We start from the raw sequence: 27722 nt of genomic DNA on the forward strand, positions 1-27722 counted from the left end.
ATTCAGCAGGACCATAACCTGATGAGACTCATCAAAGTAGGAACCTGCCTTTAGAAAACTTCCTTTGAAATACCCGAATTCTTGAAAAAGTCTCTCAAATATTGATGTGTACTATTATCTGCAACTTGTGGAATTGAATCAAACTGTATTTAAAAAGGAGTATCTTTAATTTTCTCAGCCTTCATAGAAGAGGAAATGGAGACTAGTCATTGGAGGGCTCTTCTTCCTTCTACTTCTGCTGAAGGGTAACTTCTGATCTCAACTTCCTCAGACCTCTGATGAGCTGCTGCTGCTCGACTCTGAGGTGCATTGTTTTTTTGATGAGAGGCGTCTCTAGGTACCATCCCTGACCTGGTCCTCATGCTGCCGAGGCTGTTGCTGTTGATCTGTGGTGAGTTGGACGACTCAGAGCAGGGTATGGGATGCAATCATGCTTGGGCTCTGCTTCCTGAAGGTCTGTAAGGATTTCTTAGGATTAAGGTTCTGTCAGGTAATGCTCAGGGATGCTCAGATCTCCACTTCCATTGAGGGCTCAGAGTCAGGCAAAAAGTTGTAGATACTTCAAAAAGCCAGAATTTTCAAGAAAACTATCATTTCAATTTTTATGTCATAGGAAGTGTTCCCTGTCTGTCTTCCTGTCCATCAATAATTGTCTTTGTTCTTAGTGTTTTCAACAGCTGCCAAAAAAAAAAAAAAAAAAAATCTATATAATAAATTGACCTCTGAATTCCTTGCCCTTCTTACTACCAATATTATTTCCTTTTATCCCTCTCTGACTCCCCATTCCCACAGTCAAACCTTAGAACTTATCATCCTATGATCCTTTGTTTTCAGTATACATCCCCCGCCGCCCCACTAAGTTGTGTTTCCAGCTCACTTTCTCCCGCACTCTATTTCCAACATGTCTTCAATTACCCCAGGACTACTTTTCCATTATCAGTGACTACACTTCGTGTGCTCACTTCTCATGGTACCCAGCTCAGATTCTGCAGTTCACCACCACAACACTCCCTCGAGTACATCTTCATCTCTTTTCCCCCATAGCACTTTCAGGTTTACACGCCTTTATGCGTGTTTCACTCCTAGGCATAAACAGTTGAATGGGATTTTCTTTTTAAACGCACAACCCTGCTGACTTATCCCCTTTTAAGTGTAGGACCCCTGAATCTCAGGTAGCCAGCAGCAATGCCAGGCAATTATCCTACATGTTCATAATCTATGTTGTTCCATGATCACTATTGCATACCTTATCTTGTCACCTCAAACTTCTCTGCTCACTCTTATTGTATAATTTTGCTTCATATTTCATTGAGAAAATAAAAGCAGTCAGAGGAAAACTCTCTCGTATTTCTGTTGCTGTCGACCTACTCACCTCTGCATTCACATACACTGCCTTCTCTTCCCCTACCACAAATATACTGCCCCTCATCCTGTTGATGACAAGACTCTCCACTTGTGCATTGGGCCCAAGACCCTCTTACTTTCTCAAAAACTTTGCTCCATCATCAATATGTTTCTTCAATCTAAATTATTCCCATAAGTATACAAACGTGCTACAGTACCTTTTATTAAAAACAGCTTTATTGAAATATTATTCACATATAATACAATTCACCATTTAAGCTATACAATCCAGTGGTTTTTAATTACAATCACCGAGTGGTGCAACTATTACCACAATCATTTTCGGAAAGTTTTCATCACCAAGAAATAACTCCATACCCACTGGTAGGCATCCGCAATTTTTTTTCCAACCCCTCACCTATACTCACTGCTCTATCCAGTGGCCACATGCAATCATTATCTACTTTCTGTCTCTCTGTACTTGTCTATTCCGGACACCACACCCCCATATCTAACTGTAATTATATAACCATTGAGCAACATTTTCCTCATTCCTCCTTGCCCACTATTACCCAAGCTTCTTGTAACCACCATTCTGCCCTGTCCTTCTATGAAATCAACGTTTTTAGATTCCACATGAGTGAGATAGCGCAGTACTTGCCTTCCTGTGCCTACCTCATTTCATTTAACATAATATCCTTCAGGCTAACCGATGTTGTTGTAAATGATAGGATTTCATTATTTTTATGACTGAATAGTATTCCATCATGTATATATACTGCATTGTGTTTATCCATTAATTTTTTGATGAACACCTACATTGATGCTGTCTTGGCTATTGTGAATAGTGCTGCAATAAATGTGGGACTGCAGATGTCTCTTTAACATGCTGCCTTAATTTCCTCTGGATACATGTCCAGTAGTGGGATGGCTGAACCATATGGTGGCTCCATTTTTTATATTTTAAGAGCCTCCATACTGTTTTCCATAATAGCTGTTCTAATTTACGGTCCTACCAACAGCACATGAAGATTCTCTTTTCTATACATCTTTGACAATACTAGTTATCTTTGGTCTTTTTGATTATAGTCATTCTCACAGGTATGGGGTAATATTTCATTGTGGTTTTGATTTGCATTTTTCTGATGATTAGTGATGTTGGACATTTTTTAATATACTTGTCGGCCACTTGCATGTCTTCTTTTGAGAATTAGACCATTGTTAATAGGGTTGTTTTCTTAGTATTGAGTTGAGTTTCTTATGTATTTTGGATATTAATTTTTCTCAGATTTATTGACTGCAAGTACTTTTTCCTATTTTGTAGGTTGTCTCTTCACTCTGTTGATTATTTCTTTTAGTATGCTGAAGCCTTTTGGTTGTGTGCAATCCCATTTGTCTATTTTTGCTTTTATTGCTTTTGCTTTTGAGGTCCTAGCCAAAAAATCACTGCCAAAATCAGTGACATAGAGCTTTCCTCCATGTTTTCTCCTAGTAGTTTCAGTTCAGGGTCATACATTTAAGTCTTTCATCCATTTGGAATTGATTTTTGTCTATGGTGAGAGATAAGAATCTAATTTCATTCTTCTATAAGTGGATATCCAGTTTTCTTAACACTATTTAGTGAAGACACTGTCCTTTCCACATTGTGTATTCTTAACACCTTTGTTGAAAATCAGTGGGCTATAAATGTGTGGACTTATTTCTGGGCTTTCTATTCTGTTCCATTGGTCTGTGTGTCTGTTTTTATGCCTATACCATGCTGTTTTGACTATTATAGGTTTGTAGATTATTAGAGTTTTGAAGTCAGGTAGTGTAATATCTCCAGCTTTTCTTTTCTTCAAGGTCGTTTGGGCTATTCAGGGTTTTTTATTTGCTTGTTTGTTAGTTAATTCCATACAAATTTTAGGATTGCTTTTTCTATTTCTGAAAACAATGTCATTGGTATTTTGATAGCGATTGCATTGAATATGTAGATGATTCTGGGTAGTATTGACATTTTAACAATATTTATTCTTCCAATCCGTGAACATGTTATATCTTTCAATTTATTTGCATCTTCTTTAATTTCTTCATTAATGTTTTATAGTTTTTGCTATAGAGATATTTCATCTCCTTGGTTAAATTTATTCCTAAGTATTTTATTATTTTATAACTACTGTGAATGGGATCGTTTTCTTGATTTCTTTTGCAGGTAGTTCACTATTAGTATATAGAAACACTACTGATTTATATGTTTTGTCTGCCTATCTGTCTGTCTGTCTATCTGTCTATCTATCTATTATCCAGCAACTTCATCGGTGAAGTTGATGCCCAAATCAGTGACATAGAGCTTTATCATTTATTAGATGAAATTTTGTTGGTGGAGTCTTTAGGGTTTTCTACATATAAGATTATGTCATCTGCCAACAGGGACAATTTAACTTCTTCCTTCTCAATTTGGATGTCCTTTCTTTCTTTCTCTTGCCTAATACTTTGGGTAGGACTTCCATTATTATGTTAAATAGAAGTGGCCAAAGTGGACATCTTTGTCTTTTCTAGATTTTAGAGAAATGCTTTCAACTTTTCCCCATTCAGTATGATATTAGCTATAGACTTGTCATATATGACCTTTATTATGTTGAGGTACGTCTCTTCTACACCTAATTTTCTGAGAGTTTTTAGCATAAATAGATGTTGAATTTTGTAAAATGCTTTTTGTGCATGTGTTGAGCAGTTGATTTTTATTCTTGATTTTGTTAATGTGATGTATCATGTTTATTGATTTGCATGTTGAACCATTCTTTCATCCCTGAAATGAATCCCATTGATCATGGTAAATGAATTTTTTAAATGTTCTGTTGAATTTGGTTTGCTAGTACTTTGTTGAGAATTTGCACATCTATGTCCATCAGACATATCAGCCTGTTCTTTTTGTTGTGTTTTTGTCTGGTTTTGGCATCAAAGTAATATTGGCCTCTTAGAATGAGTATGGAAGTGTTTTCTTCTTTTAATTTCTTTGAAATCGTTTGAGAGTAATTGGTATTAGTTCTTCAAATGTTTGGTAGAATTCAGCAATAAGCCATCAGGTCCTAGGTTCCTTTTTGATGGAAAACTTTTTATTACTGATTGAATTCCCTTAGTTGTTATTGGTCTGTTCAGATTTTTTATTTCTTCGTAATTCAATCTTGAAGTTATATGTGTGCGGGAATTTATCTATTTCTTCTAAGGTACCAATTTATTTGCATATAGTTGTTCACAGTAGTCTCTTATAATCCTTTATCCTTTATAATCTGTGATGTCAGTTGTGATGTCCCCTTTTTGTCTCTGATTTTATTATTTGAATTTTCTCTCCTTTTTCTTATTTAGTCTGGCTAGTTTGTTAATTTTGTTTATCTTTTTTAAAAAACTGACTCATTTCATTGATCTTTTGTATTGTTTTTCTAGTCTCTATTTCATGTATTTCTGCCATAGTCTTTATTATTTCCTTCCTTCTACTAATTTTGGGCTGAATTTGTTCTTGTTTTTCTAGTTCCTTGAGGTGAAACGTTAGGTTACCTATTTTAGATCTTTCTTCTATTTTTGATGTAGGCATTCATTGCTATAAACTTCCCTTTTAGAATTGTTTTTGCTATATTTCATAGATTTTTGTATGTTGTGGTTCCATTTTTATTTGCCTCAAGAAATTTTAAAATTTCTTTTAAAATTATTTTTCTTTGACTCATTGGTTCTTTGGGAGCATGATAGTCAATTTTCATGTATTTGTGAAGTTTCTGAAGTACCTTGTGTTACTGATTTCAAGTTTTATACCATTGTGGTCAGAAGATACTTCATATAATTTCAATCTTTTTAAATTTGTTAAGACATTTTGTTTCCTAAAATACAATCTATCCTTGAGACTGTTCCATGTGCAGATGAGAAAAATGTGAATTCTGCAGCTATTGGGTGAAATGTTCTATAAATGTCCATTAGATCTATTTTGTCTATAGTGTAGTTTAAATTTGATATTTATGTGTTGATTTTCTGTCTGGATGATTTTCCATTGCTGAAAGTGGAGTGTTAAAGTCCCCTACTATTATTATATTGCAGTCTATATCTCCTTTTAGATCTAATAATAATTGCTTTGTATATTTGGGTGCTCTAGTGTTGGATGTATATATGTTTAAAATCGTTTATATCTTGTTGATGAATTCACCCCTTTGTCATTATACAATGGCCTTCTTTGTGTCTTTTTACAGTTTTTGACTTAAATTATATTACATAAGATATAAGCATAGCTATTCCTGTTCTCCTTTTTCATGGTATTTCTTTTTCATCCTTTTACTTTCTGTCTATGTATGTCCTTACAGGTAGAGTTTCTTGTAGGCAGAATATAGTTGGGTTTTGTTTTCTAAAATCCATTCAGCCACTCTATATTTTTTAATTGAATAATTTAATCTATTTACATTCAAGGTTACTATGGATATGTATGGACTTACTCCTGCCGTTTTGTTGAGTATTTTCTAATTGTTTTGTAGATCTTTCATTCCTTTGTTTCTCTCTTGTTATTTATCTTTGTGTTTTGGTGGATTTTTTGAAGCACTAGGCTTTGATTCTTTTCTCTTTCCCATGTATGTGTCTGCTGTCAATTTTTTCTTTGTGGTTACCATGAGGCTTATATAAAAAATATTATAGTTATAGTAGACTACTTTAAGCTGATAATAACTTAATTTTGGTCTAGACATTTACCATTGCCCCCATAATTTATATTTTTCTTGCCTTATGTTACATATTTTATATTGTATATTTCTTAACAACTTATCACAGCTATAGTTATTATTGACCATTTTGACTTTTAACCATCATACTAGAGATTTGAAAGATTTACAAATCACCATTACAGCAATGAGATTTTGTGAATTTAATGATCAATTTACCTCTCTCAGTTAATTGTATACCTTCACATGTTTTCATGGAGTAGTTATTGTCCTTTCATTTCTGGTTGTAACACTCTCTCATGCAGTTACTTTAAGGCTTGTCTAGTGGTCTTGAATTCCATTAGCTTTTGCTTGTGTGGGTGAGACTTTATTTCTCCTTCATTTCTGAAAGACAGCTTTTCTGGGTATAGTATTCTTGCTGAAAGTTTTCTTCTTTCAGCACTTTGAATATATCATCTTATTCTTTCCTGGCCTGCATGATTTCTGGTGATAGATCTGATGATACTCTTATAGAAATTCTCTTATGTGTGACTTGATGTTTCTTCTATGTTTAGAATTCTCTTTGTATCTGATCTTTAACAATTTGTCTATAATGTACCTGGAGAGGACCTCTTTGGGTTAAATCTATTTGGGGATTTTTGAGCTTCATGGATCTAGTTGTTCATATCCATCCCAAGACTTGAGTAGTTTTCAACTACTAGTTTATCAAATATGCTTTCCATCACTTCCTCTGTATCTTTTTCTTCTACTACTCTAATAATACAAATATTTGCTCACTTAATGGTGTCCCAAAAGTCCTGTAGCTTTTTTCATTTTAAAAAAATTTTCCTCAGCTATCTGGGGTATTTCAAAGATCTGTATTCAAGTTTAGAAATTCTTCTTCTTTATCTGGTTTACTGTTGAAACTCTCAATTGTAATTTTTATTTCATGCATTTAATTTTTTAGCTCTATGATTTCTGTTTGCATTATTTTCATATCTATCTATTTTCAAATTTCCTCTTTAGGTCATAAATTGTTTTCCAGATTTTATTGAACTTTTTATCTCTATTCTCTTATAAGTCAGTGAGCTCCCTTAAGATTATAACTTTGAATTTTTTAGGCAATTAATAAATCTCCAGTTAGTTATTGGAAAATTATTTTGTTCTTTTAGTGGTGTCATGTTTCCTCGCTTTTTCATGTTTGTTGTGTTCCTGCTTTAACATTTGTGCATCCGGTGGAAGAGTCTCCTTTTTCAATTTTAGAGTAGCTTTTGTAAGAAAAGACTTTCACCTGCAGATTGATCCTAGGGCACCGATGGATCCTTAGTTGAGGAAGGTGCATTGGTTTGGTTCCAGGTGAGCATAGTAGTGTGGTCTCTGTATAGTTTCTTCAGCAGTGATCAATGTCAGCAATGCTTGTGTGTGCCTCAGTGTCCTAGACTGTAGGAGTTTCTGGGGGTGGTGGTGGCAGGATAGATTGTTACGGTTCTCAGTGGCAAGAGCTTTAGGGATCTTCCTGTTCTTTTCCTCATAGACCCTCATACCTGAGAGGGTCTCTTTTGGTGTTCGTTCCCAGCATGGGTCACAGGCAAGCATGGTAGTACTGTGTTCCAGGGCACAGATGCTTGAGGTGGTTTTGGTCCTGCACTCATTTTCCTGTACACAGTGCCACTACTGTGGCATCCGTGCCTGGATGCAGGTTCATTGTCTTAGGCATAGATGGACACAGCTCTTCCATCAAGGCAAAGAATGTGACTCCAAAGCACTCTCCAGTATCTCAGGCCCAGTGGAGAAGTCAAGGGGCAAGGTTGTAGCTGTGACTTTGATCCTGGGGGGTCAAGATACAGCACTGTTATGGCTCTAAGGATAAAGGGCTTTCCAAAGGCTCAGACACTGGGAAGCAGATCACAAGTACAAATCAAATCCCAGAGTCAATGGACACAGTGGCAACTTAGGCACCAGGAGAGAGTGTATTACACAGTGGTGACTCTGGACCCTGGAGTGGTGGGACACAGTAGTGGCCCTGGCTCTGTGATGCCAGGTGTAGTGACAGCAAAAATCCTGGAATGGTGATAGGATGCAGTTGTGGCTTCAGCTCTGGAGAGCAGGGAACAGGACAATATTGGGTTCACTCCCCCATATCACACCATCACACCAAGGAAATGGTGTGCCTCAGCAGCTCAGGCTTCCGAGGGCTAGTCCAGATCCAGGCAGGACGCTTAGGTTGTTTGACCGAGAAAGGCAGAGTAATACAGATTGCCAGGTGCTGTGTTTCCCCAGGGGTGAGGTGCCAGGCTGGTTTTCACACCAAGAGGGCATGCAGTTGGTCTGCTGGCTCAGCTGTGGCTTCCCTAGGGGCAGGATGCCCGACTGGGTCATATACCAAGGAGGCAGGCACATGGCTGGTTTTCTGGATAAGGCTTGACTTCCCCACTGGGCAAGATAGCCTGTTCCTTGGCAGGGCAGAGTGTCATGTGGACTCAAGTGACAGGATCACAGCTATCTCCCTGAGCCTAGGTTTTGAGTCCCTGGGGTTGGGGCACTGAAGCCACTAGGATGGAGAAAATGGAGTGTTTCCTAGACGTCTTGTTCCCATGGGTTAAGAAGCGGGGCAGCTTGGCTAGCAGATGGTGTACTACTGTGTGTGAGCATGATGCAATGATGGTGAAGCCTCAAGGATGAATAGATGCAGTGACTACTGCCCCCAAGAACAGAACACACTCTAGTAGTTGCTCTAGTTTCAAGATGGTGCTGTGCAGTAGTAGCTTGGGTCATGGGATGGGAGGAGCCACAATATGGGCTCTTACTCTAGAATAATGCAGCCATATGAACTCCAGGTAGATTCCAAAACTGGACTTAGGGCCTGTGAGAACTGCAGGATTCTCCAGCAGCAAAGACTGCCAGTGTCCACAGATATAATAGGGGCTTCTGGGGACTTCTTTACCTTTTGTTTTCAGGGAAAAGCCCCTCCTAGGCCTGAATCCCAGCCTGCATTCCAAGTTGATCCTGACTGAGGAGACAGGGTTGCAGAGGCAGGGTGTTCCATTCCCTTCTTTATGTAGCCATCCTGAGTTTCTGTGCTCCGCAAGGTTTCTGCCACTCCCCTGCTGTACTTCAGTGCTCTCCTTTAGACACTCCAGTCAAAATGTAGTTGTTTCCTTATTGTTTCAGTGTGTTTTAGGAGGAAAGGGGATGAGTAATAGACACCTCTAGTCAGTCATCTTGCCGACATCACCGACAATGTCTTTTCCCTTAAAATAATAGAAATATGGCTTCCATTTACTACACCATTTTTCTGTCTCCCTTTAAGTTTTCAGTGCACCAGGTGTGGTGGCTCATGCCTGTAATCCCAGCACTTTGGGAGGCTGAGGCGGGAGGATCGCTTGACACCAGGTGTTTGAGACCAGCCTGGACAACATAGCAAGATCTTGTTTCTACAAAAGATAACAAATAAACATAAAAAATAAACAGTGTGGCATGGTGGCACATGCCTGTAGTCCCAGCTACTTGGGAGGCTGAGGTAAGAGGATCACTTGAGCCCAGGAGGTTAAGGCTGCAGAGATCTGACCTCCAGCCTGGGTAACGGAGCAAGATCCTATCTCAAAAAAATAAAATAAAGCAAAACATAAAGTTTTCAGTGAGTTACTGTCTTTGCTTCACTTCCTTTCATTCTTTATTTAATATTTATTTTTAATTTACATTACGTTAAAATTTACTTTTTTGAAACACTGTCTATAATTTTTGACAAAGATTTAGAGCAATATAACCACCAGCAGAATCAAAATACAGGACATTTTTATCCCTTCAAAAATTTCCTGGCTGGATGCAATGGCTCACGCCTGTAATCCCAGCACTTGGGGAGGCCTAGGCGGGTGGATCACCTGAGGTCCGGAGTTCGAGACCAGCGTGGTCAACATGGTGAAATCCCATCTCTACTAAAAATACAAAAATTAGCCAGGTGTGGTGGTCCATGCCTGTAGTCCTAGCTACTCGGGAGGCTGAGGCAGGAGAATTACATGAACCTGTGAGGTAGAGGTTACAATGAGCTGAGATCATGCCACTGCATTCCAACCTGGGTGACAGAGTGAGACTCTGTCTCAAAATAAATAAATAAATAAATAAATAAATAAATAAATAAATAAATAAATGAAAAAAATTTTCTTATGCCCTTAATCCCTTTTATAGTCAAATCTTCCCGCATTCCTAACCCCTGGTAAACTCGTCTAAGTCCTTGTAGTTCTTCCTCACTCTTCCTTGAACCCACTTAAATCAGTCTTCACTCTTACCATTCCATTGAATTGTTCTTGCACATAGCATCAACCGTCTTTATGTTGCTGCATCCAGGGGTCGATTTTAATTTTTTATTTTACTCAATTTCTCAGGGGCATTTGATCACTCTTTTTTTGGAAATACTTGTCACTTGGCTTCTGGAATATCATATTCTGCTGGTTTTCTTTCTAATTCAGTATCTGCTGCTTTTCAGGTTCTTTGCTAAATTATTTAATTTTTTTAGAGTTAGGGTCTGACTCTGTTGCCCCAACTGAAGTGCAGTGGTATGGTCATGGCTCATTGCAGCCTTGAATTCCTGGTCTCAGGTGATGCACCTGCCTCAGCTCCCTGAGTAGCTGGAACCAGAGACACATGCAACCACACTCAGCTAATTAAAACAATTTTTTGACCGGGTGTGATGGCTCACGTCTGTAATCCCAGCACTTTGGGAGGCCAAGGCGGATGGATCACCTGAGGTCAGCAGCTCAGACCAAGTTGACCAACATGATGAAACCTAGTCTCTACTAAAACAAAACAAAACAAAACAAAACAAAAACCACACGCAAAATTAGCTGGTTGTGGTGGGACATGCCTGTAATCCCAGCTACTTAGGAGGCTGAGGCAGAAGAATCCCTTGAACCCGAGAGGTGGAGGATGCAGTGAGCCGAGATTGTGCCATTGCACTCTAGCTTGGGCAAGAAGAGTGAAACTCCATCCCCCTCAACAAACTTGTTTTTTTTAAATTAATTAATTAATTTTTTGCCCCCCAGGCCGGTCTCAAACTTCTGGCCTCAATCAATCCTCTCACTTCAGCCTTCCAAAGTGTTGGGATTACAGTCATAAGCCACGGCATCTGGCTTGGATCCTTTGCTGACCTCAAAATGTTGGACATCCTCAAAGTTGATACCTAGACTTCATCCATACTCACTTCCCCAAATTATATAATTATTTCACCTCATGTGCCACTTTAAGCTTAAATGCAAGCTTATTTCTCCAGCTTTGACCTCTCTTTTAAATACCTCTTACGTACTTAACTGCATTCTGGTATCTAATAGACATCTTAATAAACACCTTAAACTTAACATAAGGTGTTTAACAGGCATCTTAAACTCAAACAGATCTCTTGATCTTCCACCTGTACTACCAACACCACAAAACTTAACCTATTTTCCCCCACAATTTCTCTAATTCAGGAAATGTCACAACCATTCTTTCAGTTGCTGTGGCCAAAATCTAGGAGTCATACTTAATTCCCCTCTCTCTCCTTTTGCACTTTGTATTTAATCTATAAGCAATTCCTATTAATTCTACTTTCAGAATTTATACTAAAGTCTGACCACTTCATATCACCAGGACTGTCTAATCTGAACCACTATCTTGACTCTTCTACACTAAATTCCCACTAGTGTTCTCCTTGCTTTTCTTGCACTTCTATACTGTTTTCCTCACAGTGTCAGAGTGATATTGTAAATTGAGTAAGAACTGTCCATAGCTCCCCATCACACCTAGAATGAAATCCAAAACTATTGCCAAGTCCATAAAGTGCCCATGACTGGATCCTTCCTATTTCTCAGACACCAATAACGAACCCCTGCCCCCCTACTTGGTCAGCTCCAGGCGCCCTTGCCTTCTCATTCCTCCTTGTACAAGTGTATTTCGTCCTCAGGATACTTGCATTTGATGTTTTCTCTGCCAGGGATGCTCTTTCCCAAATATTCAGAAGACTTGTTTCCTGATTTCATTTAGGTTTTTACTGAATCTATCTAAATCTATGTAAACAGTTAAGACCATCTTAAGATGCTCTGTATCTTATTTCTCTGCTTTATTTTTCTTAGAGCACCATTCACTCTCTGAAAGAATATTATATACTTATTTTTAAATTGTTATTTATCTCTCCCACTATAATATAAATTTATTGACATCAAAGATTATCATTCATGTTCACTCCCATCACTCCAAGGCCATGCACAATGTCTGGCATACAGTGAGGACTTCAAATTATTTGTTGAATGGATAAATGTATAAAATATGATTTTATACTATCTCCTATTGATACTTTTCTCCTACCTAAGGAACTAATTATTCAAGTAAACATTTAACCTAAGAAAAAGTAAGTGTCTCAAACCAAGCTTGGCTAAAATAGATAATAGTAATGACACAATATTTACTGAATAAGTAAATTCCAGGCACTAGTCTAAGCTCCTTAAGAATATCAGTTTGTTTAATCTTCACAAAACTCTGTGAGGTAGGTGCTACTATTATCTACACTTTATAGACAAGGAAACTAAAGCACAGAGAGGTGAAACATTTCTCCCACAGTCACACAGCTTGTAAGAGGAAGAGCCAGTACTCAAATCTGTGTCATCCAGCTACAAAGCCTGCATTTTCCCCAGAATTATTTTTTCTTCTTCATTGAGCCATAATATTATGGTCAAATCCTTTGGATAGAAGAGAATTTTTGGAGAAATTTGAATTCCTTTTCTGTACCTAAGCCTCCTCTGATCTGAAATTGGTAAACAAAGGGTCTCTATGCATTGAGTATGAGGCTTTGCACTCTCCTTGCCTGACTCTGTTGTTCCCGTGAAACAGTCAATACAAAGCTGGACCCTCAAGACTTTTGAGAGGAGGAGGTGGGAGTGGGAATAAGGAACTTGAAGAGGGAGCTGCTAAGTAATTAGCAAAGATGCCACCTCCTAATCACAGACAACACAAGTCATTGGCAATTACTTTATGATCATAAAAAAGAGCCATGTGTTGTTCTGTGGGTAGGTGCTCTGTGGGTGATGCAGAATGTGGGGAAAGGAGCAGAGAGAAAGAAGAAAAGAAGTGGGGGTAAGGTAAGGAGGGAGGAAGAGAAGATGAAAGAAGGAAGGGGAGAGGAGAGAAAGAGGGAAGGAGGGAGGAAGAGAGAGATGCAGGGAGGGTACAAGGGATGGAGGGTGTGGTGCTGGGGAAGCTCTTGGAGGATTTAAACTTTGGAGATGTGTGGGATTTGCTGCTCTGTACTGATCTCTGCTGAATTCTCTCCCAGCTCCACTCTGTGAACCCGCCGGTGAGTTGCACTTCCTTTTCTTCTTCAAGGTCTATGGGTATTTTGTTACTTAGGTCAGCACAGGAGGCCTGCAGATTGCTGTCTTAGCAGCCCCTTCCTGCCCAAAACATATCAGGGTGACAACTACTGAGGTGTACAAACATCAGTGACTCCCTTGGGCCTGGGCTGCTCTGTCTTCACATCAGTCTCTGCACCTGACACATGTCTGCTCAGTGGGGTGAATAGGTCTTGCTCTGACCTTCTCAAGAACACAGTCTTATTTCTGGGAAGTCCCAGCACAGGGAGGGAGACACTGTGCTGCACAAGGAAGGCAAAGGGTGCTGAAGACTCATGCTAGAAGCATCTCTGTCCTCCCAGCCTCAGGAGCTCCAATTCCCAGTTGTGCTCCTCAGCTGGGTGTATCACCATGGGTGATGAAGGAAATGCCGAAATCACGCATCCACGGAGAACATTAGAGTGAATCCTCCAGCCATGTGTGGAGTGAAGTAGTACTGCTGCCTCCTTCCTATTTTTAGCTCTTCTCTGCAGCCACACCTGTTACCCCAACTCATTTTCTCTTTCGGACTCTGGTTTATGCAAACTTACTTCATTGCTCTGATCCTGACTCAAAGTCTTACTTTTACCAGAGGAGGAGAGTAGGGACTTCCTTTCCCCTCCAAGGACTCTTCATTAGATTATGCTCAATGTTAAAAATGTAAAAATTGCTATCTTGTGCAGAAAATACTAGTCACAGAGTTAAAAGAGATTGTCCTGCTACCTCAAGAACATCGGCTGCAAGTGCAACTAGGGAACACAGGTTCTCAAGTACCTTAGCAATTCTTGTGACCAGAAAGATTCAGAGAGATTCAGAGTCAGTCTAGCCTTCTAGGTTGCTTATCTAATGTTTGTCCAAGTCTAACTCATGACTTGTGTTAATACCATGCATGCCTTTTGTCTGGTCTCATCTTTACCCCTAAGCCCAAGTGCCCAATCCCAGCCTAAGCAGAAATCCAAAGCCATATCAAAGATGAGGAAACCAAGTTTCTGTCACCAGGTATTTTCCAGATAGTCTCTGCTATCTAGGAATTATCTGAAATAAGCTCTGAGCTGTAAGACTGAGTTCCAGACCCTTGCAATCCAACCTGTCCAGTTTCCCACTTCATCATCACTCTAGTCTCATTGAGAATAGTGGGTTACAGATGCCCAAATACTAAATGCCCCCCGGCTTTTTTTTTCTGAGACAGAGTCTCACTCCATTGCCCAGGCTGAAGTGCAGTGGTGTGATCTCAGCTCACTGCTACCTCTGTCTCCTGGGTTCAAGTGATTCTCCTGCCTCAGCCTTGGGAGTAGCTGGAACTACAAATGCATGCCACCATGCCTGGCTAATTTTTGTATTTTTGGTAGAGACAAGGTTTTGCCGTGTTGGCCAGGCTGGTTTTGAACTCCTGACCTCAGGTGATCCACCAGCCTCAGCCTCCCAAAGTAGTGGGATCACAGCCGTGAGCCACCACGCCTGGCCTAAATACTTTTTTATTTATTGCCCTGCCTAGCTCCAAGAGCTGCACTACTGGTCAGTCTTCTGGGGACCACAGTTTTCCAAGGAAAAACAGTGACTCTAAGATATTCCATGCCTCAGGACAAAGCGAATATTCTGGTACTATGGATGGAACTGATGTTTAAAAGTTTCAAAAAAAAAAATTTTTCAGCAGAAAAAACTTAGAGATTACAGATATTGAACTAGGAATCACCCCTTAGTAATCCAAAGCACTTGTCATTTTCATCTGGTGAGGAAAGAAAGAAGTTTTGTCTTAGGGAAAGTATAATATTTTTCAAGAGGCAGAGACTCTGAGGGTTGGATAAACAAATGTCCACACAGCCTATATCTATTAGGTGTTGTGACATTTCTATGGGCTGCTGCAAACTGGGGAGATGAGGAGAGAGCCAAGCACAACTTTATTATCTTATCACCAAAAAGAGTCCCAGGCCAGGAGCGGTGGCTCACCCCTGTACTTAGTACTTTGGGAGGCCAAGGCGGTAGGATCACTTCAGCCCAGGAGTTTGAGACTAGCCTGAGCAACATAATAAGACCTTGTCTCTGAAAATAAATAAATAAAATTAGCTGGGCTTGGTGGCATGTGTCTCTAGTCCCAGCTACTTGAGAGGCTAAGGTGAGATAACTGCTTGAGCCCAGGAAGTTGAGGTTGCAGTGAGCTGAGATAGCATCACCGAACTCTAGCCTGAGAGTCAGAACATGATCCTGTATCAAAAAAAAAAAAAAAAAAAAAAAAAAAAAAAAAAACAAAGAAAGAAAAAAGAAAAAGAAAAAGAAAAGAGCCCCCAACACCCCAAAGGATTAAATTAGCTCTTTAGATCATGGTTTCTACAGAAGTTTGTAGAGAAGCTGTGTGGATGATGGGTAGTGGGCATTTCCAAGCAAATACACCCCATTGCTTCTAACGGAAACAGCAATAATAGGGGCAGGACAGAGTCAGCGATGAGGGGATTGGATTCTTCTATGTCTTTCCTGGACAGATCAACCCTGCAGGTCTCATATTCTGTTTTTGAAAAAGATAGTGTGGTTCTGAGATGCCAGGGGAAAGGGAACAGAAGAAGATAATGAATATGGCTTACAAGGATAAAAGAAGCATATTCACTTTGAATAAAACTTCAAGCTTCACCATCTCCAATGCCAACTCCAGTGACAGTCTTCAATATTATTGTACTGGCTTCAAGAAAGGTACTTTTGGTTTATGGATAGGAACTTCAAAAAATAATAAGATCCAAGTCAAAGGTAAGGGTTGCCTTCTGAAAGATAACACTGCTCAGGGGGAGGATGTACCAGGGGCGAGCAGGGTGAGTTCATGGAAGGCCCATGGGCCAGTGCGGGGTGGTGGAGGCATGTGGAGTGGCCTGTGTGTCCAACTGGCTGTTTCTTTGAGTCTTGTTGGCAAATGCTGTCACACAAAGTGCCTCTTACCAGAAACTCTGAACTCCATTAATCATTTGTGCTTAATTCCTCTCTCTAGAGCTGTTGTTGATAGTCAGCCCCTCCCATCCCACAGAGGGGAGCCCAGTGACCCTGACCTGTAAGATGTCCTCTCTACAGAGTTCAGATGCCCAGTTCCAGTTCTGCTTCTTTAGAGATGCCCAGGCCTTGGGCCCGGGCTGGAGCAGCTCCCCCAAGCTCCAGATCGCCAACATGTGGAAAGAAGACTCAGGGTCCTACTGGTGCGAGGCGCAGACAATGGCATCCAAAGTCTTGAGGAGCCGGAGATCCCAGATAAATGTGCACAGTGAGTGTCAGTGGGGTCAGTCTGCCAAGATAGGCTGAGAAGGGCCGTGTCAAGAGGCTAATCCTCACTGTTATGGGTTATATCTCTGCAAGAGTAGGAGCTGTTTGAAAGATATTCCTGAGTTTCTCTCATTATTAGGATCCTTAAAGGATCTTCCCTTATTCAGTCTGTTTCCATTCAGGCAAACAGAGAGTATTTAGGAAACCCTTACTGTGTGTCTTCACTGTGCTGGAGGGTGTGGGGGGAAGAGCTGCATAATGTTTGGTCCCTGACTACATGAAGTTGATGCTCAGCCAGCACTCTGAATGACTAGGGTTAAATATGTGATGCTGCATTGTGTAGGACTGGCTGTTGACTACAGAGAAGGGGGATAAAGGACTGAGGTACTCAGAGAAGGCTTTGCCAAAGGAATGTGTAGAATAGGTTACTGGAGCAGGGCTTATGGAAGGGCAGTTGGAGCTTGATTTCCAAAAAATAGAAAGAAAAGAGTGCTTTGTAATTCATCTTGTTATTCCACATCAGCGTTGACACTTCCAACATCCTCTGCCATTCTATCGTGCCATGAAGCAAATGTCTAATACTTCCAAAAGGCTGTGCTCTCCCACACTTGCTAAAAACTCTATACTGGTGAAACTGGACCACCACCAACACAATAATCATTGAGCAGTTTATACATGGCAGTCCCTATCCTAATGCTTAACAGATATTGTGTAATTGTGAACCCTCCAACTGCAGGAGATAACTGTCATTACCAGCAATCTTTTACATATGGGAAATTGTATCTCAGAGAAGTTGAGTAATTTGATCAAGCGCACACAGCAAGTAAAAGAGTTGGAACCACTCTTCAAACAAGGCAGTTCGATTTACAATTTGGACTTATAATCACTTTACTATACTATTGTGCCTTGAAAAAATGAAAGTTTGAGAGATTAGGGTAGTGGAAGTCACACTGTTCTAAGGAGAGAGCTGATGTTACACCTTCTATAGTAATACTATGGTGTCTTTCTTATCCTATCACCATCACCCAACCAATCAGCAGACCCCTCCCCCTCACCCAAATTAAGCTATATACGTCATTGACTTCACTCATGCTCTTTGCTTTCAGGACTGTCACATCTACTTACTGTCTTTGAAACTCTCCCTACTCAGGGTCTTCTTATGTTATCTTGTGTTCACACAGGGGTCCCTGTTGCTGATGTGAGCTTGGAGACTCAGCCCCCAGGAGGACAGGTGATGGAGGGAGACAGGCTGGTCCTCATCTGCTCAGTTGCTATGGGGACAGGAGACATCACCTTCCTTTGGTACAAAGGGGCTATAGGTTTAAACCTTCAGACAAAGACCCAGCGTTCACTGACAGCAGAGTATGAGATTCCTACAGCGAGGGAGAGTGATGCTGAGCAATATTACTGTGTCGCTGAAAATGGCTATGGTCCCAGACCCAGTGGGCTGGTGAGCATCACTGTCAGAAGTAAGTTCCACTACCCTCCATTCAACCAGCCAGTCACAAACTGGGCTCCACGTTTCCCTGGGGCAGACAAAGTTTCCCTGGGGCATGCTGAGGAAGTTCAATGGGGCTGAGCATCCGTGGGCAGGGATTATGGGTTTGCTGCATTGTCAGAGACTGTCTCTTACAGTCTACTATCTCCCTCAGTCCCAGTGTCTCGTCCTATCCTCATGCTCAGGGCTCCCAGGGCCCAGGCTGTGGTGGGGGATGTGCTGAAGCTTCACTGTGAGGTCCTGAGAGGCTCTCATCCGATCCTGTACTGGTTTTATCATGAGGATGTCGTCTTGGGGAGCAGCTCAGCCCCCTCTGGAGGAGGAGCCTCCTTCAACCTTTCCCTGACTGCAGAACATTCTGGAAACTACTCCTGTGAGGCCAACAATGGCCTGGGGGCCCAGCGCAGTGAGGAGGTGACACTCAACTTCACAGGTATAGCTCAGGCTATGGAACTGTGTTGGTCAATGTCTCCTTCCCAGCATCCTGGGAGAGTTTTGCTGGTTCCACTATGCTTCCGGGGGTGTGCTACCAATGGTGGGGCCTCTGTGTGAGGTGCTGTCATGAGTGATGTATCGGAGGGGCATGGAGAACTCAAGGTTGGGTGCCTCTCTTCTCTTTTCATAAATGTGATAAGCCACAAGTCCCCAGACAAATAAATAAATCCCCACTTGGAAGAGCAGACCTTGGGTACAACCCACACCCAAGATGTCTGCTCTCTAAGCCCCAAGCCCTTCCTCTGAGCAGATCATGCACAGGTCTCTCCCTCTAGTGCCTCCTGGGGCCAGAAGCAACCATCTTACTTCAAGAGTCATTGAAGGGCTCCTTGGCACCCTTGGTCCTGCCACTGTGGCCTTATTATTTTGCTACGGCCTCAAAAGAAAAATAGGTTAGTATTTAAACGAGAATGGCATTTTGTTACTGTGATCTTTGTTTTCACTGAAATTGTGACATGTATACCGCAAAAGATGTATATGCTGTTAACCACCTTGCCTGTGAATCTGCCAAAAACCCTAGCAGGTAGGAACAGTGCCTATTAACATAGTGTAACATTTTTGGTAAAGTTCTCCACCCCTCATGTGCTATCAATTGAGGTTCGAGTGATATTTTGTGCTTCTGTGATTTAACTTTTTTTTTTTTTTTTTTGAGACGGAGTCTGGCTCTGTCGCCCAGGCTGGAGTGCAGTGGCCGGATCTCCGCTCACTGCAAGCTCCACCTCCTGGGTTCACACCATTCTCCTGCCTCCGCCTCCGGAGTAGCTGGGACTACAGGCGCCCGCCACCTCGCCCAGCTAGTTTTTTGTATTTTTTTTAGTAGAGACGGGGTTTCACCGAGTTAGCCAGGATGGTCTCGATCTCCTGACCTCGTGATCTGCCCGTCTCGGCCTCCCAAAGTGCTGGGATTACAGGCTTGAGCCACCGCGTCCGGCCTGATTTAACTTTTATACAAAAATGTAATGATTTGGCCGGGGCAGTGGCTCACGCCTGTAATCCCAACACTTTGGGAGGCTGAGGTGGGCAGATCACGAGGTCAGGAGATCAAGACCATCCTGGCCAACATGGGGAAACCCTGTCTTTACTAAAAATACAAAAATTAGCTGGGTGTGGTGGTGCATGCCTGTAATCCCAGCTACTTGGGAGACTGAAGCAGAAGAATCACTTGAACCAGGCAGTTGGAGGTTGCAGTGAGCCGAGATCGCACACTGCACTCCAGCCTGGTGAAAGAGCAAGACTCTCTTTCAAACAAACAAACAAACAAACAAACAAACAAACAAATGTAACTATTTCAAATAATTTGCCACAGAAGAGAAATATGGTTAGCAGTTCCAGCTATCCTGACTATGTCCCAGTACTAAAGTCAGTGCATCAATTCTTAGTCACTTTCAAGTATTGTCACATGCTTTTTCTTCTCTCTGAAATGCACGTTCACACGTCCACATGTTCTACTTATTGCTGGAACTTTCTCAACTTTCCTCTGAAATGTCATTTTTTCCAAGAGGCTTCGCCTGGCCTGCACAGCCTGCAATTGTCCTCTCCTGTTATGAGTTCCAAGTTATTTAGATTCACATGTTATCGCAATTGGTAATTACATATTTATTTATATATTTAACCTTGGTCTCCTCTTCACTGAGGAAGTTGGAGACAAGGCAAGAGAGGACACTACGAGATTCTCATTTAAATTCCAAGCTTTTCTGACATCTTTGGGTACCTTACACCATCTATAGCATGGTTATGGCAGCACCTACCTCCAAGGACTTTTGTCACAGTAAGATTGGGTGGTGTGGTTGTAAAACAAAACCAAAACATGCAATAAATGTAAAAGTTTAGAGACTTGGGTCCCAGGTCCTAGATCTGGTACTAACTGGCTTTGGGAATCTCACTTAATTATTCAGGACTCGAGTTTCCGTTTGTGAAATGAAGGCTCTGGAAATGATTGCCAGGATGTCTGCTGGGCACACAGTGGCACCCGCAATGGGCATCTAAGCATGAGGCATATCCCTGTGCAGGGTGTATAAGAGCACTGACAGTGAGGGTTCTTCCATTTATGTGTATGCTCATTTGTTTGTTTTGCAGGAAGACATTCAACCAGGAATCCACTCAGGTGAGGCCTGTTTTCTCTATATGTGCCAATAATGCAGAAAAATCTATTTTGAAAATAGATTTAGATTTGTTCTCTCCTGAACTTTTTTTTCTGTTTTATTATACCCAGAACTCACTCCTGAGTTCTACTGGCAGCTTTGAAAAATTCATCGTCACTTCCCTTCTTTTAGATTTCATACATTAATGATTTTAAATCTTTTTGTTATTTTTCCTATTTATCCCTTTTAATACCACTGCAGAATATTAAAATCACATTGCAGCTGGGCACGGTGGCTCACACCTGTAATCCCAGTACTTTGGGAGGCTGAGGTGGGGGGATCACCTGAGCTCAGGACTCCAGACCACCTTGGGCAACATGGTGGAACCCCATCTGTACCAAAATACAAAAAATTAGCTGGGCGTGGTGGTGCATGCCTGTAGTCTTAGCTACTCAGGAAGCTGAGGCAAGAGAATCCCTTGAGTTTGAGAGGTGGAGGCTGCAGTGAGCCAAGATGGCACCACTGCACTTTAGCCTGGGTGACAGAGCAAGACTCTGTCTCATAAATAAACAAATAAAAATAAAACCACATAGCTTTCACCAGGATCATGCATTCATTCAATCAGTCAACCAATATTTGAGAATCTATAAGCCATTCCGTTGAGTGCTGAGAGGTGTGAAAATATAAAAAGCTCTTGAAAGTTTTAAAGTATTTTAGGGTAGGTAAGATACATGTATATTTCTGGAATGTAAGACAGACAGGAATAAACATACTGAACAGTTATTGGTGAAATTCTTTAGATGTTTAGAGGAGGAAAATATTTTTTAAAATACTCCCATCTAGAGATACCAATGTTTAGTTGTCTTTTTAATATAATGTATTATCATTTATGCCAACAATAAACAGATTTTTTTTTTTTTCAAATAAGAGTAGGACTCTTTCACTGGTAACCGCACAAGAAGGAGCATTTTCTTTTGCCCCTTCCTCAAGTTGCTTGTTCTGCCAAGCAAAGTGTTTTCGATCTGGAGTGAGTCAATATTTATTCATTTAATATTTAGGGAGCACTCATGATGCGAATGACACTGTTCTGGGAATGGGCAATACCACGCCTTACGCTCATGTGCTTGGTCTGCAGTGCCCCACAGCCTGTGCACAGGGCCATGGCTCGTGCCACACTGCGGTGCCTTCTAGCTGCTCATTTCCCCATAACTTAGTATTCTGCTCAGGACCATTTGTCATAGGCTTCTCTCCTTCAGTGTGATATCTGCATTATCTGGGATATAATTTCAGATAAGTAACATGTGTCTCTGTGTTTGCAGGAGCCTTCCCAGCCCTGTACCCCAAGAGTTCCCCTACCTCAACTCACCTACCCCAGGACAGCTACAGCCTATATATGAAAATGGTGAGCCTTTCCAAATGACCCAGGCCAAAGTTGGTACAGCAAGCTTGGGAAGGGACAATGGGATAACATCTGCTAGCCAGACCTGACTTTGCTGTGCCCCAGCCTCTACTGCAAACAAATGACTCATCTGTCTTCATGGCTGTGACAGGTGGAAGGTATGGAGTAATTTTAAAGACAGGAATCAGGGGCTGTGTCATGAAGTCTCCTTCCTTCTCTTGCAGTGAATGTTGTAAGTGGGCATGAGGTTTATTCGTTGGTGTACTATAACCAGCCAGAGCAGGAATCAGCAGCAGGTGAGAAACGGGGGAGTAAATTTGTCTCTGACTTTTGTCTTTCCTAGAACCAAGAGAACAATCAGTGGCTATGCATGGCAGACAACAGCATTCTTCAGAGCAGAAGGCTATGAGCATCACTGTGTATACTTAATGGCTGTCCCTGGGTCTGGAGCTACCTTGAGTAGAGCCCAGAGCTAATGCTAAGGTTCTTTCTTTCCTCTGGGGCTGGGCTCTCAAACTTCTTAAATTACAGTCACTTAGAAAGAGCAAAAATCCCATTATAGCCTACCTCTTTCCAACCTCCCAACACAATGGAGGTAAAAACATGTAGTTAACAATAAGGTGTCATTGTAAGGCCTACATTTTATGCCTCACTCCCCAGTCATGTGGCAGCATCAGAGGTGATGGCTTCTGCCTGCCCTCTTTGAGTAGCCTGACACACTCCTCATAACCTCAGCACAGCTGCCTAGCTGGTGCTCTTGTCCCATTCTACACATGGTTGGCCCAGAATAGCTGAGACGTATAAAGGCCATTCCTGGCATAGGGGCTCTACTTACCTTCCCACCCCCAGGGTGCCAATTTTCCTCTGGCTACTAAGGGAATCATACTTGTGATAAACAGGAAAGCAAGACAGAAAATATTAATGGAAATCAATTAATGGGAAATAGATGGGAGAGGAAGAAGCTTTTCTTAACACAAGTTTAATGAAGGACTTTAAATATACGTGGAATGTCATAGCACTTGCCTTTTCTCCGCAGCAGAAACCCTGCGGACACATATGGAGGACCAGGTAAGAGTCTCTATTGTTCTCTTCTCCATGTTCTTTCTTTCTTCTGGGGACTGCTTCTCAAACTTCTTAAATTATAGCTACTTAGAGCAAAAATCCCATGGTCTACCTCTTCTCTATCTCCCAGCGAAATTGAGGTAAAAACATGTAGTTACAACAATAAGGGGTCATTGTACAAGGAAATTTTGGAGGCTTACAAATTCACTTACTTTAGCAATGCACACATGAATGACTTTTAGTTAAACTAGGGTGCATACCTAGTCTCAAAATTCTATTTATTGGAAAATCTTTATCCTAAAATATTATTGAGCCATACATCCATCGCTTTGTATTATAAGGTTAACCAAACAATCTACAGCAACTAAATTAATATTGAACAAACCTAAGTTAATAGTAATTTGTGTCACTAAAAATTAGCATTTGGTAAACTTTGAATAATTCAAGATATCGCTGATACAAAAATACTTTCTTAAAACTGCAGAAATTCCAACTCTGTGCATGTGTGCACAAACAGTAGGTGCTTTGCAGTTTTGTCTAGTGTAGTATGGCAGCCAAATATCTCAGGACAAAATTCAGATCCTTGGTAAACTCCAGTGACATGCTAAATTTAATTTATGAACATAAAATTCTGACAACCTTGTAAAAGATGACAGCCCATGGGGCTGCCTAACAGTGGCCCATAAGAATGAGGAAAGGCATTGTGTGTTTGCATCAGTTTGCAGCTTATCAGGATCATCTCTGTAGTCCACCAGTGGGATACAGGCACTCTAAAAATGCTGGCCTTGGACCACAGTTTTTCAAGAGGCCCTGATTTTTGCATTATGTGATGAGCCATGATAAGATGCATCCAAGCTGACTAGGGAAGAGGACCAGTGGAGGCATATTCTGCTTGTCTTCCCTGTTCTAGTCCTAACCTTTGCTTCCAGGTTTCCTTAGACATCTATTCCAGGCTGAGGAAAGCAAACATTACAGATGTGGACTATGAAGATGCTATGTAAGGTTATGGAGGATTCTGCCCTTTGAAAACCATCCGTGACCCCAGGCCTCAGACCTGATATGTTCTTCAGAGATCCTGGGGCATTAGCTTTCCAGTATACTTCTTCTGGATGCTATTCTCCATGGCACTATTCCTTCATCTACTGATCTACTGTGAAGTGAAGTTGGCGCAGCCCTGAGGAAACTACCTAGGAGAACCAATAGACACAGGAGTGACAGGAACTTTGTTATCAGAACCAGATTCCTGCTGGCTCCTTTGAGAAAGGTCAACTTGTGCTCTTCTATTTACAAGAGAAAACAGGATGGAATAAAATAAATTAGGATCTTGGGATGGAGGGACAGTGAAGCTTAGAGCACATGAACTCAAGGTTAGTGATTCTGCAGGACTTCACAGAGAAAACTGTGACCATCATCATTCAGTCCAAGTGCTTTCTCTGCCCAGACAGCACAGAACTCCAGCCCTGCCACTTACATGGGTCATCGAGTTTCCACCTAAAATATGATTCTATTTATTTTGAGTCACTGTTACCAAATTAGAATTAAAACAAATTTACATAAAAAGTTATTGTGATTACACTTAATTTTAGTCACATATTCTGTATATATAGGCCAACCTATACCACATCCAAAATTATGTATCTACTACAGCCCCTAGAAGCTTTATGAATACAGTGTGTCTTCTTTTATTCACAAAATTTTTGAAATCGTGGTAATATGGTTTGAAGTCTGTATCTTATTTTTTCTTTTTTAAATTTGAGACAGGATCTCACTCTGTCACCCAGTTTGGAATGCAGTGGCACAATCTCGCCTCACTGCAACCTCTGCCTCTCAGGCTCAAGCAAACCTCACACCTCAGCCTCCTAAGTGGCTGGGACTACAGGCACATGCCACCAAACCTGACTGATTTTCGTCTTATGTACAGACCAGATTTCACCATTTTGCCCAGACTGGTCTCAAACTCCTGGGCTCAAGCAATGTATCTTAATTTTAAAACAACCAGACACTCATTCTTATGAATGAATAAACATTTGGAGGTATATAAAGTAAAAAGTTAAAGTTTTTCCTGTAAGTTAACACAAATGTTTACTATTGCTAAAAACTTTACAGGTAGCTCTCTAGATAGTTTTCTATTTTTGTGTACATACTTATACATGCATGTAAGTATATAAACATTTAGAAGTATACCTATCTAACAAACCATCATGAAATATTTTCAAATAGATCTATTATACTATTTTAAAAGTCTCTATAGTAGTGTGTTATATAGAAAAATCATAACTTTTTTCTTTTTTTATTGTAGTAAAGATACATAACATAAAATTGATCATTTTAACCATGTTTAGGTGTACAGTTCAGTGGCATTAAGTACTATCATAATATATTTTAATCCTTCTCACCACTGGTGGACATTAAGGAGGTTCCAAAAAAATTCATATTATAAAAACAAAGTTCAAACAAATGTCTTTGTACAAGCATATTATGCACTCCTGGTAGACTATCTGAAGGATAAATTTGTAAATCTAGTATTGCTAGATTATGCATATTAAATATTCTTGTTAAATAATCTTCAATGTCTCTAAGGTAAGGCTGTATCAATTTATATCTCCACCCATAACATCTGGGAAATCAGTTTGTGGGGTGTGTTCGTTAGTTCTCACATTGCTAACAAAGACATACCCAAGACTGGGCAATTTATAAAGGAAAGAGGTTTAATTGACACACAGTTCCAAATGGCTAGAGAGGCTTCTGGACACTTACAATCACGGCAGAAGAGGAAGCAAACATGTCCTTCTTCACATGGCAGCAGGAGAGAGAAAGAGTCCTGTGTTCAGCCTTTGCCCATTTTCTATGTCATTTGTGTTTTTCTTACAGTTTTTATAGGAACTATTTATTAAGGTATAATTTATGACAGTGAAATACACAGATTTTATGTGCATAGTTCCATCAATTTGACAAATGCATGCATTCAAGTAATCCAAACCCTTATCATGATTTAAAGTATTTTCATCACTCTAGAAAGTTCCCTCATACTCATGTCCAGTCTATTTATGCCACTCTGAAAACAACTACTGAACATTTTGCTTTTGACCATTTCTCCATTGTATGTGATGCCAATGTTTTTGTGCAATCTTTCACTTCACTTTTTGTTTACAGTGAATTTTAAAATATGGAAGGTTAGTTTTTGCACAGCTAAACTCAATTTTTTAAAATCTTGGCTTCTAAGTTTCCTATATTTCTGTCATCTTCTATCAGACCATGTTGCCATGTTATAAAACATTCTAATATTTTCTTATAATGCCTCCATAGTTTTATTATATATTCACTCAATACATTATGTGTATATGTGGTATGAGGTAAGAATCTAACTTTTACTGTTTTTATCTTTATGTATTTTTTTAATTTAAAATGAGGGGTAGGGATTTAACTTTTTTTCAAACACATAAATTGTTCACTACTGTTTATTTAAATAGTCTGTTCTTTTCCCTTTTATTATTATTCTATCTTATCTCACTTAAATTCAACCTAAGCCTGTTTTGGACTCCAACTAATACTACAGATCTTCCTACCACTCTTCCCCTTGCATAATTCACTTCAAGCACATTAGCCTCAGGTTTCCTCAAGCACATCAAATTCAGTCCCAGCTCAGAACTCTGTACTTTCTATTTCCGTGCTTTCATGTTCTTTCTCTTGATATCCTTGCTTTCTTATTTTCTTCATTTACATTTTCTGTTTTGATTTTCTGTTTCTGGTCCATGGACATTTTTATTTTCTTTTTATAAAACTAACACAGCTTTTTTACATTTTATATTTTGCCTGCCAGTGCCATGTGCCTGGAGCTCATGGAGGGCCTCAAAGGATGAAATTGGAGTATCATGTGATCAGGAGTTTGAACTTGTTTGTATTGTATGATCATCCCTTCTTTACCTTAATACTCACATTAAACATTATCTATGGCTTCTTACATTCCACTTCTTCTTAATCAATTTCTTTCTTTAAGAACTTAAACTTTCCCATCATTTCTGATAGGGTCTGTGAGTTTGTCCAAAAAGTCCAAAAGCAGAATTTAAGGTTAATAGCATAGCTTTGTGCACAACAGTTGTAATATTTTATTCTATGGTCTTCTAGCTTCTACTGCTTTCTTTGAGAAATCTATTTAATAGTTGTTTCTTTATAATTAATCTATCTTTTCTCTCCAGTTGCCTTTAAAACTTTTATATTTGATATTATGCAATTCCACTATGATTTATCTAAATGTGGATTTATTTTGCTAGAGATTAATAACTCAAGTTGAAGGTATCATGCCTTTTTTCAAGTTTAGAAAATATTTGGTTATTATCTCTTTATTATTATGCTGCTGCTGCATTGTTTGAATTCTCAGAAATTTATGTTAGAAGTTTCCTAGACTTCATTCTGTTCTCATGACTCTTAATTAGTCTTGCCAAATTTTCATTTCATTATGACTCATTGCATTTTAGGTAATTTCTTAATCTCTATCTTCCAGTTTGCTAGTTCTTTCTTCAACTGTTTGTCTATTTTATTGTTTAACCTATTTATTTTCTATTTCAATGATTACATTTTTTGAGATTTTATTAGCAAAAT

The 27722-nt window shown here is 40.1% G+C and overlaps 1 protein-coding gene across 5 annotated transcripts; it reads left to right on the forward strand.

The window, feature by feature from the left end:
* The first annotated feature begins 257 nt into the window (after positions 1-257).
* FCRL1 (Fc receptor like 1) lies at positions 258-25364 on the forward strand. 5 transcript variants are annotated; one of them, XR_004058968.1, is made up of 11 exons: positions 258-391; positions 13297-13317; positions 16323-16589; positions 17770-18057; positions 18241-18519; positions 18857-18973; positions 20658-20685; positions 21982-22064; positions 22405-22544; positions 23101-23129; positions 24053-24817. XR_004058968.1 is itself a non-coding variant. In XM_010381257.2 (11 exons), exons 1-11 carry the CDS (start codon positions 361-363, stop codon positions 24122-24124), a joined length of 1287 nt encoding a protein of 428 aa, XP_010379559.1. In that variant the 5' UTR covers positions 259-360; the 3' UTR covers positions 24125-24817. The 5 variants fall into 5 exon arrangements, 4 of the variants coding, with proteins under 4 accessions (XP_030792782.1, XP_010379559.1, XP_010379558.1 ...); XM_010381257.2 differs by lacking the exon at positions 22405-22544 and adding an exon at positions 22286-22357 and having other exon boundaries at positions 259-391; XM_010381256.2 differs by lacking the exon at positions 22405-22544 and adding an exon at positions 22286-22357 and having other exon boundaries at positions 260-391; positions 23098-23129; positions 24053-25364.
* The last annotated feature ends 2358 nt before the right edge of the window (positions 25365-27722 follow it).

This window comes from Rhinopithecus roxellana, chromosome 8, assembly GCF_007565055.1.
Source record: "Rhinopithecus roxellana isolate Shanxi Qingling chromosome 8, ASM756505v1, whole genome shotgun sequence".
Lineage (NCBI taxonomy): Eukaryota > Metazoa > Chordata > Mammalia > Primates > Cercopithecidae > Rhinopithecus > Rhinopithecus roxellana.